The sequence below is a fragment of the Lepidochelys olivacea genome, assembly GCF_965140295.1.
Source record: "Lepidochelys olivacea isolate rLepOli2 genome assembly, chromosome: 2".
In the NCBI taxonomy this organism is placed as follows: domain Eukaryota; kingdom Metazoa; phylum Chordata; order Testudines; family Cheloniidae; genus Lepidochelys; species Lepidochelys olivacea.
The window spans coordinates 82419292-82434664 of NC_140412.1; the positions used below are offsets into that span (position 1 = coordinate 82419292).

At 43.4% G+C, this 15373-nt stretch overlaps 1 protein-coding gene across 1 annotated transcript in view; it reads right to left on the reverse strand.

Moving 5' to 3' along the window:
- The window catches only part of RIOK3 (RIO kinase 3), a 20568-nt gene extending 8932 nt beyond the window's left edge, over positions 1-11636 (reverse strand). Inside the window, exons 1-7 of the mRNA XM_084621453.1 lie at positions 11381-11636; positions 7250-7371; positions 5002-5147; positions 4756-4863; positions 3576-3685; positions 1451-1594; positions 26-153 (exon numbers count right to left, since the gene is read on the reverse strand). Coding sequence (XP_084477579.1) covers positions 26-153; positions 1451-1594; positions 3576-3685; positions 4756-4863; positions 5002-5147; positions 7250-7371; positions 11381-11446 — 824 coding nt within the window. The 5' untranslated portion in view covers positions 11447-11636. The remainder of the gene's footprint in view (positions 1-25; positions 154-1450; positions 1595-3575; positions 3686-4755; positions 4864-5001; positions 5148-7249; positions 7372-11380) is intronic.
- Positions 11637-15373: the final 3737 nt, after the last annotated feature.

Here is a 15373-nt window from a genome sequence, read left to right on the forward strand (position 1 = left end):
CCCAAAGCATGACAATCACACTTACTTTCCTCCATAAGCATGAAAAACAACAGATTCTTTTCCTGTGCTAATGCAGCCAGTGATGGTCTCCAGTATCCCAGCATTGACCATCTTGTACAAAATTAAACGTGTTTTAGGATCCACTGCTTTCTCCTACAGGAGAAAGGGAGAAAGAAAGTAAACATGTGAATGATTTACCTAAATTCATTTAAACCTAGTGGTGGTTCTGATTATTTAGAGGATAATACCCTTTTCATCTGATTTGAATCAGCTGGCAAAATGTGTTCTCATGAACAATCTAGGAGAAAAAGCATAAGTAGGTTGTTCTTGTTTTTACACTGTAGCAGAACAACTCTTTTATCCCAAGACTTACTTTACTTAATACTGTTTTTTATAGATTGTATGACTCCTTGGGGCAAGAACCACATCTTTTCTGTCATGCACAGAGAAGAGCATTATCAGCACTTTATATTGCACATTTCAAATCTGAGTCTCAAAGACCTTTACAAATATTAAGGCTAAGTACCTCAGAGATGCTTAGGTATTATACCCATTTTAGTGACTGACAACACAGATAGAGAAAGGTTAAGAGCTGTCCAAATCACCATAACTCAGTGGCAAAAATCAAGGGCAGATTGGAAGAGGCCCTGGAGGTTTTTCGCCTTCCTCTGTAGCATAGGGCACGGGTCACTTGCTGGAGGATTCTCTGCACCTTGAAGTCTTTAAACTACGATTTGAGGATTTCAATAGCACAGATATAGGTGTAAGGTTTTTTGCAGGAGTGGTGGGTGAAATTCTGTGGCCTGCATTGTGCAGATCAGACTAGATGATCATAATTGTCCCTTCTGACCTAAATATCTATGAATCTATAAGAACACTGCACTAGAATTCCCTCCGCCCTCCCCCTAAAAAAATCAACTGTTTCATCCAATCAGGAATATCAATTGGTTTTCTAGACAACAAGTTGAGGGATTTCAATTAGCGACCTATCTTCCTGAAGCTCTGGTTATGAAGATAATTTAAAGTAATATACTCCAGGTATCTAGGTTTAATCCCTTCTTTTCTCAGAATTTCTATAACCAAGTTCTAGAGAAAATTCCAGGAATAGTTGTGAAGCAGATGATCAGCTCCAAGGTATTAAAGATACAGAAAACACAAGCAAACTTGTAATAAAACTTGAATACTCTTATTTTGGGAAGCCTATCAAAATATTGCATGCATTTATACGGCAGCTGTGATCACAGTATCTGAGCACAATACATGTGGCTTAGATGAAGGCAAGACTATCCCACTGTAGGAGTTAATACAATACAACCTTCTTCAGTAAACCCCTAGTCAAACATTGCTCATTTGGTTTAGTCAAAATGGATTACTTTTTCTAAAATATATCAAAATGATATGCAAGTTGGTATGGAAAGTTTGGGATTTAAAATGGCTAAGCAAGACATACCGCAGTAGAATGCTCTTTCTTCTCATGAAGCCTGGCACTTCGACGTTCCTCAGAGTATGCATGTTGCTTTAAGGCATTAAAGACTTGATTGGATAGTTTTAAATCCATTCCAATTCCATCTCCAACCTGGAAATCAGGCCCAAACTACAAAACAGACAATTTAAACTACTACTACTTGAGACAGAGAAAGATACAGAAAATGAACAAGATTTTGATTCAAATATTCAAGAACTAACTTTTATAATGCTTAGCTTCAGAACTGGAAGAGTGGATGCTTCAGTAAATGGCTTCTGTGACAGCATTCCACCAAACAAGTTTTACAGAGTGTTAACAAAATGTTCTAATATCATTTAAAATCAAGAGCTAAGCAATCACTCTCACCCACTCTTTAAATACATTACACATCACTTATCCTATAAAGATAATACTGGCATGCATGCATTTCCTTCTTTCCAATATTTTTTGATACAGCTATGTTAATGCAAATTGCAAATATTTACTGCTGTGGATAGACAGATTATAAGCCAGCATTCTGCAGTAAGCGATTAAGATTCAGTTTCCCTGACTCTGGTTTTTCTGGTTCTGTGGATGAAGGGAAAGCAGTGGATGTATTGTTTCTTGACTTTAGCAAAGCTTTTAACATGGTCTCCCACAGTATTCTTGTCAGCAAGTTAAAGAAGTGTGGGCTGGATGAATGCACTATAAGGTGGGTAGAAAGTTGGCTAGATTGTCGGGCTCAACGGGTAGTGATCAATGGCTCCATGTCTAGTTGGCAGCTGGTGTCAAGTGGAGTGCCCCAGGGGTTGGTCCTGGGGCTGGTTTTGTTCAATATCTTCATAAATGATCTGGAGGATGGTGTGGATTGCACTCTCAGCAAATTTGCGGATGATACTAAACTGGGAGGAGTGGTTGATACGCTGGAGGGCAGGGATAGGATACAGAGGGACCTAGACAAATTGGAGGATTGGGCCAAAAGAAATCTGATGAGGTTCAATAAGGATAAGTGCAGGGTCCTGCCCTTAGGACGGAAGAACCCAATGCACAGCTACAGACTAGGGACCGAATGGCTAGGCAGCAGTTCTGCGGAAAAGGACCTAGGGGTGACAGTGGACGAGAAGCTGGATATGAGTCAGCAGCGTGCCCTTGTTGCCAAGAAGGCCAATGGCATTTTGGGATGTATAAGTAGGGGCATAGCGAACAGATCGAGGGACATGATCGTTCCCCTCTATTTGACATTGGTGAGGCCTCATCTGGAGTACTGTGTCCAGTTTTGGGCCCCGCACTACAAGAAGGATGTGGATAAATTGGAGAGAGTCCAGCGAAGGGCAACAAAAATGATTAGGGGTCTGGAACACATGACTTATGAGGAGAGGCTGAGGGAACTGGGATTGTTTAGTCTGCAGAAGAGAAGAATGAGAGGGGATTTGATAGCTGCTTTCAACTACCTGAGAGGTGGTTCCAGAGAGGATGGTTCTAGACTATTCTCAGTGGTAGAAGAGGACAGGACAAGGAGTAATGGTCTCAAGTTGCAGTGGGGGAGGTTTAGGTTGGATATTAGGAAAAACTTCACTAGGAGGGTGGTGAAACACTGGAATGCATTACCTAGGGAGGTGGTAGAATCTCCTTCCTTAGAAGTTTTTAAGGTCAGGCTTGACAAAGCCCTGGCTGGGATGATTTAATTGGGGATTGGTCCTGCTTTTAGCAAGGGGCTGGACTAGATGACCTCCTGAGGTCCCTTCCAACCCTGATATTCTATGATTCTGTTTTTTAAATCATTTGGATTACATGACTGAGATGTTTACCAGCGTATGCTTGATGATTTTCCCCTCTTATTACTGAACTTGCTGGTTTATTTGTGCTAAAGTAATTTATTTCTGTACATAAACATTTTTGTATCACTTACATACAGTATTACTTGAACAGTTTAGAAATAAAAATTCAGTTTTCCACCAATACTTACCTCTATGAAAAAGTTAATCCAAATGTTTCACAATCTTCATTTAAAGGACGGTTAGAACAACATACTACAGCACACAAACATACATTTCTCTAAAATCCTCCAAATACTGATTGAATTAAGGCATTTATAGATATTATGCTTGCATACATACAAGGTGGACCTTACATTTTCCATTCGAGCAGTATTCTTTCTTCCACATACAACCTCATCGTGTTTGGTGGTAATTTCTTTTCCTTTTCCTATAAAGCCCTTTTTTGGAGTAGTGGTGGGTTTATCTGCCGATAATGAACAATACAAGTCAAAGTTTATGTATACACAAATATAGGTGTAATATATTTGGAACTATTCCATCATGCCCACAATAAGCAAAGCAATTTAATTAATTAAAAATGTAAAGATCAAACAAAAGTCCCTTCTGCGAAGCATCCTGCACACTTTGGGGACTTCTAAAATAATAAATCCTACGTTACACAGTCTGGCACACACTCTAGGAAGGAATAGATGACAGACACATATGTCCTCCAAACAGGTAACCTCAAATACCCAGCTAAGACTAATCAATGAGTTCTGTGCTGCATCTTGGGCATTGAAATCTTCATTACAATGCACTGCCTTTACGACACACACAACCATAGGCAACCTAATTTTTCATAAGAACTTTACAAAGGGCACATGTAATCAGAGACCAGTATATTAAAAATAGGACCTAAATTAAATAATAAAGAATAAATAAATAAACAAACAGCATGAGTACACAAAATGGCCAAGTACCTAGTATCTCTCATTTCTAATTTCAGGCTCTCATTTTTGAGAATCTTGGCCTAAATCAGGGGTGGGCAAACTATGGCCCGCAGGATTGCCACCTCCGTGGCGCCACGGGCCCTGCGCCACTTCGGGGGAGGTACCCACAGGTGAGGGCAGTGCATGGAGCTCTTTGCCTGCCCTGGGGCTGCAGGGATGTGGTGCCAGCCACTTCTAGGAGCAGAGCTGGCCACTTCCAGGAGCGGCTCCAGGTAAGCGGCGCCAGGCTGGAACCTGCACCCCAACTCCCTGCCCTGAGCCCCCGCTGAACCCTTACCCCCTTCGGCTCTCCTCCCTGCACCTCTGCCCTAAGCCCCCTCCTGCACCCCAACCCCCTTCCCTGAGCCCCCTCGTATACCCTGCACCCCTCCTTTGCCCCAACCCCTTGCCCTGAGCCCCTTCCAGCACACGACTCCCACACCCCAACCCCCCATTCACGGCCCTGCATGCAATTTCCCCACCCAGATGTGGCCCTTGGGCCAAAAAGTTTGCCCACCCCAGCTTATATAGTACATTTTGTACACACAGTAAATTCAATCAGTACCTGCTCTATAGGGATCATGACGGGTATCCTGCCAGTCAACTTCATCTTCTGAGCTGTCACTATCCTCATAGGGATGCACCTTTCGGTAATTTTCAAAGGATATGGAGACTTGGGAAACAAAACAAATTGGAAATTTTGTAATTAACATGCATTCACCACTACCGTGCAGCTCAGTCAATTCAAACTGGTGTCACAAAATAAATGTACTTGTTTGTCTAACAAGACCGTCATGTCTGATGGTAGTACCTTTGCTATCTCCATTGAACTTTTTTTCCTCACGTCTAAGCTGCGCATCATACTCCCTGTCAAACTCCATTTGCAGCATCTGGGCAAGCATTAGGTCACTGGAAGTGTCAGTGTTTTCTCCGGTAATAAATGGCCCCTCAGCAACACTAAGTACAATAAAAAAAAAGGGAATAAAAGTTCTGTTAATATAGTAAACACACAGTCTTGTATCCCCTTGACTTATCCCAGACTGAAGACAGAATTTGGAGAAACTGGATTTAAATGCAAAACTTCTCAATAATTAACTATGATTAAGATTTTGTCATGGTTATTTTAAGCAAAAGTCACAGATAGGTCGTGGGCAAGAAACAAAAATTCACATAAGCCCGTGACATGCCTGTGACTTTTGCTAAAAATAATGGGGGGATAATGCATCTCTCTTAAGAGTCTGATTTGTCTTGCGTACCCCAAGTTTCACCTCACTTAGAAGTGCTTGCTTACAAAACCAAACAAAAATTCAAAAGCGTCACAGCACACTATTACTGAAACTTTGCTTATTTTCTCATTTTGTCTACATGAAATTTTAGTTTGTACTGACTTTGCTAGCGCGTTTTATGTAGCTTTTTGTAAAACTAGGCAAATATCTAGATTAGTTGATATACCCTGGAAGACCTCTGCGTACCTCTGGTTGATCTAAAGAGCCCTCTTCATGAAAGTGAAGAGTCAAGAAAGAAGCATGAACTGGGGAGAGAACAAGATTATGAGAGGATCTCTCATGAAGAGATCCACATAAGAACATAAGAATGGCCATACTGGGTCAGACCAAAGGTCCATCCAGACCAGTATCCTGTCTACCGACAGTGGCCAATGCCAGGTGCCCCAGAGGGAGTGGACCTAACAGGTAATGATCAAGTGATCTTTCTCCTGCCATCCATCTCCACCCTCTGACAAACAGAGGCTAGGGACACCATTCCTTACCCATCCTGGCTAATAGCCATTAATGGACTTAACCTCCATGAATTTATCCAGTTCTCTTTTAAACCCTGTTATAGTCCTAGCCTTCACAACCTCCTCAGGCAAGGAGTTCCACAGGCTGACTGCTGCCCATTAATTTCATTTGGTGGCTCCTAGTTCTTATATTATGGGAACAAGTAAATAACTTTTCCTTATTCACTTTCTCCACACCACTCATGATTTTATATATCTCTATCATATCCCCCCTCAGTCTCCTCTTTTCCAAGATGAAAAGACCTAGCCTCTTTAATCTCTCCTCATATGGAACCCCTTTCAAACCCCTAATCATTTTAATTGCCCTTTTCTGAACCTTTTCTAATGCCAGAATATGTTTTTTTGAGATGAGGGGACCACATCTGTACGCAGTATTCAAGATGTGGGCATACCATTTATTTATATAAGGGCAATAAGATATTATCCGTCTTATTCTCTATCCCTTTTTTAACAATTCCTAACATCCCGTTTGCTTTTTTGACTGCCACTGCACACTGCATGGACGTCTTCAGAGAACTATCCATGACGACTCCAAGATCTTTCTCCTGATTAGCTATAGCTAAATTAGCCCCCATCATATTGTATGTATAGTTGGAGTTATTTTTTTCCAATGTGCATTACTTTACATTTATCCACATTAAATTTCATTTGCCATTTTGTTGCCCAATCACTTAGTTTTGTGAGATCTTTTTGAAGTTCTTCACAGTCTGCTTTAGTCTTAACTATCTTGAGCAGCTTAGTATCATCTGCAAACTTTGCCACCTCACTGTTTACCCCTTTCTCCAGATCATTTATGAATAAGTTGAATAGGACTGGTCCTAGGATTGACCCTTGGGGAACACCACTAGTTACCCCACTCCATTCTGAAAATTTACCATTTATGGTACATATGGTACCAGTACATGATTCATGCACTGGAGAACCACTGGAATAGGTGTTTTTAACAATACATTTCTAGAGGAGCTACCAGAAATGGACCAAGAAAGGGTGACAGAATGAGGAAAATGTTTACTATGGTACTTTTATGGTACTTTTAAAATGTTTACTATGGTACATGCATCCGATGAAGTGAGCTGTAGCTCACGAAAGCTCATGCTCAAATAAATTGGTTAGTCTCTAAGGTGCCACAAGTACTCCTTTTCTTTTTACTATGGTACTGTAACTACACACCTTTACTTAAGATACCATGTAGGAAGACCTACAATGACTAGGCAATCAAGTTTACTAACCCAGCATTTAAGTTCTAGGGTGTTTAACTTACGTAACCACCTCAGGAAAAGCAACTTTTTCTTCTTCCAGTTGCAGCTCTTTTGCCAACTGTTCGCTCATCACATCAGCAAGGGAGCATGATATTACTACATTTTTAGGGGCTCCCCATGGACACTGCAAAGAAACATTTTGTTGAAATACGGCAACTAGACATACGGGCTACTTTGTTTGTTAGTACAGTTAAACTACCAATAGGTTCAGGGCAAACTGATGTAGTCTTCAGATTTTCTCTTTCTTCCACAGACTCACAAACACTGTTAGACTAAAGTACAACAGTACTCCTTTAAGTGACCACCATAAGGTAAGTAGGGAAGAGGGCAATGCCAATACTTCAGAGGGTTTGGATTGTTAAAAAATATATTCACAACACAGTATGTTGTAAGAGCCATCTGGTAATAGCAGACGGTCAGAACTGGGAATTTCTGTAAAACCTCCCATTTGAGAAAGTTATGTGAAAAACATTTTTGGGCTGAAGTTTACCATATTTTCTCTCAGCTCAGAATTCCCCCCCCCAAAAAAATTTTGGAAAAATTATCTGTTCAAACATTTGAATGACAAAAGTTAAATATCTTTGAATACCGAGTTATAAATGTGCAAAATGCACTGGTTCAGCCAAGTCTCCAAGTTAAAACTGCTTGAAAGATCATAGTGAAACAGTAACCATGAAAATTTACATATTGATTGGTAATGAAGTCCACAGGGCTGGGCTACCTCTAAGGAGGCAGAACTTAGCTCACAAGTTTAAATACTCTGTAGACTTCAGGCACCAAATACAGCCATGCAGGATAAACTTTGCACCTGAATGCAGTCTAACTGAAGTATTCCCATGTGGATGCAATTTCAGAATATCTGGCCCTAAGTTTCAGGCACTTTTACAACCAAGATAGTGTGTCCCAGTAAAGAAACCTGTTATTTTCAAGAATTGTGTTTCATCTATATCATCAACAGGGAGAGAACAATTTTTAAACTGGCCACCAACTCACTCTAGAGGTTTTATTAGAGATAGTATTGCCATAGCACAGCACCTACAGATCTTGATCAAGTCAGATCCACATCCTGCCACGCACTGTATAAACAAAGCAAAATTCATCTTAAAAAGTAACTTACTCTAAGGAAAAACACATTAAAGTTGATATTGATTTTAAAAAAAAATCCAGTAGAATGTGTTATACATTTCTCAGCAACATTTTTTAGACTGAAACAAAATGAAAACTAGAGAACAGTCTTGTTTGTTTCAGTGCTCTCTGAAGCATCAAGGAGAAGGAAAGATCTGTTTGCCAAATGGTAAGAGAATAGAGAGGAAAAATATATTAGCAGCTTTTAGGCACCAGGATAAAATCCCCTGTGGGATAGTGGTGATCACCAAATAATCACAAGTACAACTAAAGGTTTCCTTTCCAGACTCTGGAAACGATAACAGACAACACATTCCTTCAAAACTAAAGGAGACATCTCTGAGATGTAACCGAAAGAAGATTTCATAGGTCTAAATTCTGGATCCCATGTGAGTTTTGTCACTGACTTAACGGAGCTACAGTTTTGCTCAGAATCAAGGTCTGAGTGCACTGACCCACCTGTGAAGGGTCCAACAGGAACTTTGGTCAGCAAGCAGTAGCTGAACAGAAACTTATAAATTTCAGTTCACTGCTTACTTCAGGCTGCAGTGGAATAGACAAAGGTCTGCTCATCAGTTTTGGCAACCAACTCTGAGCCCCTTTTTTGCTGAAAAGATTTGAGTGTACTCTTAATTTCTTCAAGCAATTTAGAGTAAAGTATTTGAGTACTGAAAATGTTAAAAGATGTTTATTTCATCTATGTGCATTTCTCATTGCCTTGCACAAAGTCTGCTGAGTTAGAGCTGAATATGCCTCAACATGTCCTTCTGCGGGCACACTTAAGTCTTTTTTAGTCTACAAGCACATGTCATTACAGCGAGGACAAAGTTAGTAAAGGCCAGAGTAGATCACCATCTTTCAGAGTTTAATACAACAGGTCAAGACTGGTTAGGACACATTGTACCCAAATTACATTCTGGAAGAGGTTTCAAGCCACAGACAAAAACTGATTTCTACATGTCTGTCACAGTTAGATGTCCTACTTTAGGCTACACCAGCAGGTTCGAGCCAAGTTCTAGTTCTCTCCTGGCACCTGAAAGTGGATCCCAATGCTAAATTTCACCACTTCTGTGAGGGAACAGTTTAATAATTCCATCAGAGCAGATACACAGTAATGGCAAGGTATAGCATATGTTCATCTAAAATGGACTCTACCATTGGCATGCCAAATTTTAACTCAAGTACCAAATGGATCTATTGGTAAATGTGGTCATGCTTAGTACTTACATGGCACTTAGCACATTCAAAGCACCATGCAAACATGAATCCAGTTTGAACCCTACTGCATTAGACATGAGAAGAGAAGTGAAAAGTGACTTGCAACAGTTAGGACACAGAAGCTCCTGGTTCTCAGACCTTTCCCCAGGACCATGGTGTCTTTTGCTACCTGTCATGATGGTCTTTGTTCTGGGTAGTGCAGATCTGAGCTTCCCAGATACAAACTCACAAATGCAACATGTAATACCTTCCCCGCTTCTCCCCACACAGATTGAAGGCAAGCCTAGCAAAAGCCTATTGTTTAACTTTGTTGTGGTGTTTCCTTCCTAGTTCCCACATTTAAGAAAGATTAATTTAAACTGGAACAGGTGGAGAGAAGGGCTACTAGAATGATCAGAGACAAGAACCACCTACCTTACGAGAGTAGTCTTAAAAAGTTTGGCTTATTTACCTAACATAACAAAAGCTCAGGAGAGATATGATTTCTCTCTATAAATACATTAGACGAGTAAACACAAAGGAATGAGATGAGTTATTTAAGTAAAGGACCAATGTTGGCATAAGAACAAATGGACATAACCTAGCCATCAGTAAGTTTATGCTCAAAGTCAGATGAAAATTTCTAACCACCAAAACAGTGAAGTTCTGGAACAGTTATCCAAGGGAAGCAGTGGAGGTAAAAAAAACCCTCACCTGTTTCAAGACTGAGCTTGATAAATTTTTGGAGGAAATAGTATGATGATATTGCCTACAATAGTATGTGGCCTACCCATGACTGCTATCAATAAATATCTCCAATGGCTACAGAACGGGAGGGCTTCAAGTTACTATAGAAAATTCTTTCCCACATCTGGCTCGTGGGTCCTGCTTACATACTCAGGGTCTAACAGCTCACCGTATTTGGGGTCAGGAAGGAATTTCCCCCAGGTCAGATTGACAGAAACCCTGGAGGTTTTTTACCTTCCTCTGTAAAGTAGGGCACAGGTCACTCACTGGTCTGAACTAGAGGATATGGTGGATTCTCTATAACCTGAAGTCTTTAAATGAAGATTTCATAGAATCATAGAATATCAGGGTTGGAAGGGACGTCAGGAGGTCATCTAGTCCAACCCCCTGCTCAAAAGCAGGACCCATCCCCAATTAAATCATCCCAGCCAGGGCTTTGTCAAGCCTGACCTTAAAAACTTCTAAGGAAGGAGATTCCACCACCTCCCTAGGCAACAGATTTGAGGACTTAAGTGACCCAGCCAGAGGTTATGGGTCTATTACAGGAAGGGGTGAGGTTCTGTGGCCTGTGATGTGCAGGAGGCCAGACTAAATGATCACAGAACCACAGAATATCAGGGTTGGAAGGGGCCTCAGGAGGTCATCTAGTCCAACGCCGTGATAGTCCCGTCTGCCCCTACAGTCTGTGAGACTAAAATCTCACTCGTCCCCGGAGAGGAAGAGCAGCTTTGGCGCAGCTCAGGGAGGGACACTGGAAACACCAGCACTAGGAACTGTCTGAGGCCCGGAGCCGTCTCTGCTGCCCTCCGCGCGCCCTACAAGGAGGCTGTGCCCCCCTCCCCCGCGGGGTCTGGGTCAGCCCTGGGCTGGGGGCGGTCGGCCAAACCGGCCGCGCTAGCTGGGGGCGGGAAGCGGAGCCCGGAGCCGCCGCCTGCGGTGACCCATCTGCGGCTCCTCCCCCCGGCACGCAGCAGAAACCCCTGGGGCAGCGCCTCCCGCCGGGAAGGGGACTCAGAACGGGACCTTCGCCGGCCGCGGGAGCCCCTCACGGTACCTCCCCTCACCTTGCTCTGCCAGGCGGGGCCTGGGCCGGTCTCGGGGGCGGCGGCGGCGACTCCTACCGGATCCATCTGCACATCCAGAGAGCGGGGCGGCGGGCGGGAGACAGACACGGCGCGCGAGGAAAGCGGCGGCGGGCGGGAGACAGACACGGCGCGCGAGGAAAGCGGCGGCGACAGAGAACGAGGCGCGGCGGCGGGGCTGAAATCCGGGCAGCTGTCACCAGCGTCAGACACACAATGAAACCAGCACTTCCGGCTTCTCCCCACTTCCCTCTCCCCGTGACCTTCAGATCAGACTTCCCATTGGTCGGGGGAAAGTACTTCCGTTGTTCTGACGCGCCTACTGAGGGTGATGTCACCGACGTTCCACTTCCCACTGCTCAGCACCGCCCTGTGCCCCCCTCCCTGCGAGCTGCCCTTCCCCTCGAGCCTGCCATGGAAATCTATCCCTCAGTACTGGGCGGGGGACAGTTATCGTCTCTCCAGGCCCTTGCCTTGTCCCTATATGCCAAAAAGTCTACAAGAGCTACTCTCATCACCCAGTGGAAGACTGAAACAACGCTCAGAATTCAAAAATCATGAGTCAGGCCTCAAGGATGGGATCGGCTTAAAAATTCATGAGATTTTTTTTTTAAAAAGAGAATACTTTTGGGTTCTTTTTGTCTTCCAGTTTTTGAGCCTTCCAGGTCATGTTTTAGACTTCCTTCACAACTGCAAGGGCGAGAAAGGATTTGGAATTAATAGAATTTAGGAAAGGTTATTCAGCAAGTTAGAAGAAAAGGAGGACTTGTGGCACCTTAGAGACTAACAAATGTATTTGAGCATAAGCTTTTGTGAGCTACAGCTCACTACACACACAAAACAACTCTAACATTGAGAGAATGAGCAAAAAAATTGTTTATCTGAACTAAATATCACAGATCAGGAACCCTAATCCAAAGAAATGAACAAATAAAAGTAATTGGGAAAACAGATAACAATATGCTTATAAAGGTACAAAAACACAAGAGGAGAGCTTTGCTAATAAGCAAAAATAGGAATATCAGCTTTCTAACTAAAGGAAAGGGAAATGACCCAGAGAAGAAAAAGAGATAAGACCAAGAACACAAAATAACTCACTTCTCACTGACCCCATAAATCAAACTCACCAGGAATCACAAATTAAAAATAGCCATTTGGTAGATGTAGACTCAGAAGGAAAATATTTAAATAAAAACTCCTTTTCCTGGGAATAGTTATCTATCAAAAAGGGATTGATTCTCAGGTACACTGTGACAAATTTATGGCACTATGCACTCTAAAGCCAGCTTCCTCAGCCTTTGGCAGTTTCCCACTAAAGTGGCTCCTATGCCATTTCCCTTCCAGTTGCTGGCATAGATGTGAGGTGCCTTGCTGATGACAGAATGTAAGAATGGCTGTAAGACTAAAGTTAGGATCCTAAATCCTTAGTTATCACCAACATTAAAATAGCTTGATTTTCAGAGGTGCTGGGCACCCACAAAATGCCAATTAATTCAATAGGAGCTGCAGGTGCTCAGCACTTTTGAAAAATGAGACTGTTTCTGTTTAGGGAAATACAGGTTGGAAAATGTTGGTTGACATTAGCGTATAAAGCAGCTCCTGTTGGCCAGGAACGGCAAACCGCGGCCACTGGCAGCTATGGGCGGCCGTGCCTGTGGTCCGACAGCAGATTACCCCTGATGGGCTGCATGTGGGCAGCAGGTTGCCCATCCCTGGTATAAAGTAATCAATATATAATATAAAGCAAGTATTTGCGAGAGGATGGGAACAGAAAGTTGTCCTCTGAAAGACAGACTACCATGCTTATAGATCCTTTCGAAGCAAAGGTCCCCAAAGCGTGGGGCGCGCCCCCTAGGGGGGCATGTAGGAACATCCTGGGGGGTGCGGTGGGGCCTAGGCCAGCCCCCATGGGAGCAGAGAGGGAGCACCACCCAGTCCCTCCCTGCTCCCAGCTCTGCTCTGCTCCTGCCCCTAGCCTCAGCCTCTGGACACGGCTCCGTTCCCGGCCCAAGGCTGAGGCTGAGGGCAAGGCTGAGAGCAGAGCCGCACCTAGCCGCTGGCCCGGCTGCTGGCCTCCACTGCAGCCTGGCTGTCACTCTGCTCCTGCTCCCGCCCCCGCCCCCAGCTGTGGCCCCTGGCCACAACCCCACTCCCAGCCTCAGACCCACCAGCCCCTGCAGCCCCAGCCTGGCCCCTTTGCCCCTCTCCGTGTCTCTCCCCTCCCCCCCACACCTCGGAGCCATGGCCCTGCTCCCGGCCCCAGGTCCTGGGAGTGGGGGGTGGGAGGGGGGCGTTACCGTCAAAAGTTTGGGACCGCTGTTTTAAAGCATCACACTTCCTTTGGATCAATTACCCATAAACTGTCATTGCTTAAATGAATTAATAGGAGAAACTGGCTTGACAATGTGACATCTTTCTTTCCATGATGTTTACAAGTAAAACATTAAAAGTGTTCCTATCACAAAACGTGGCTTTCCTCCAAGGCTGGCAGAAATAATGCAATTGATTTTTATAGTTTAACAAAATGAAAATCTACGCTAACTTATTTAACATCTTGACTTATTTGGCAACAGCTGTGGTGAACAAGAGCGGAGAAGCTTCTTTTCAATTTATGGCTCCTATCACAATGAATGGGGAGAGATAGGTGTCTTAGAATGTGCCTTAGGAGAGCCGCCTTTTCAATTTATGGCTCCTATCACAATGAATGGGGAGAGATAGGTGCCTTAGAATGTGCCTTAGGAGAGCCGCCTAAGCTAACCAACAGAGATGCTGAGGAGAAGGATAGGTTTCAGAGTAACAGCCGTGTTAGTCTGTATTCACAAAAAGAAAAGGAGTACTTGTGGCACCTTAGAGACTAACCAATTTATTTGAGCATGAGCTTTCGTGAGAGCTCATGCTCAAATAAATTGGTTAGTCTCTAAGGTGCCACAAGTACTCCTTTTCTTTTTGAGGAGAAGGATGTGTCCTAAAGTGCTGTCCCTCTCTCAGAGATAGATGCCTACGCCCAGGTTGCAGGAAGATGTTAATCTCTGCTGGCACTCCACAACTGGGAACCCCTCTCCTGGAGTCAGGCAGCTTAGGTGCCCAAATCATTTCTTGTAAGAATGAGTTAAGGGGCTGCCTCATGTCACACAAAATGGCTGTCAGAGGAGATGCTACCCCTTCCACTTCGTAACTTTTAGCTCAGTAGTTAGAGCACTCACCCAGGATGTGGCAGGTCCAGGTTCAATTCCCCCCCTCTGCTAGACGTGGGAAGAATGAATCTGAACAATTGTCTCCTACCTCTAAGGAGGTAGCCCCAACCACTTAGCTACAAGATAGTCTGGTGCGGGATTTCTTCAACTTCTCCTGTTCAAGCTGTTCCACTGTGTAGCAATAACTAAAGAGTGATTAGCACAGGGGAACTTGATCCCGGGTTTCTCACCTCCCACATGGTTGTCCAAACCACCAGGCTACAGAGTCAGTCTCATACATGCTCTCTTTGGCCCAATGGAGAGAATTCCATTGACATAGATGGCCTTTGACCTCTTAGTTGTGTTAACAAGAGGTGATGTTCTGTAAAATGAGAAATAAATGGAGGACCTTGCCGCACATTAACATTTCCTAATAATAATAAATTTTAAAATATCTTAAGAAGACTTCCACTAGTATTTCTCGTGACATTTAGCAATAGATGTAAAGAGATGGAACCTATTATTTAACATAGTCATTATGAACAGCATTTATGCAAGTTCCCATCCTCATTCTTAACACATGCCCGAGCACTAGGTGGATTATCCAAGACTCAGGCTCTGTTGGAATAAAGTTTTCATGGCTTAGATTGATATATCTGGAATATATAGATTCCTTGAAGCCTCAGGTTGGATGACCAGATAGCAAGTGTGAAAAATCGGGACAGAGCGCGGGGGGTAATAGGAGCCTATATAAGAAAAATCCCCAAATATCGGGACTGTCCCTATAAAATCGGGACATCTG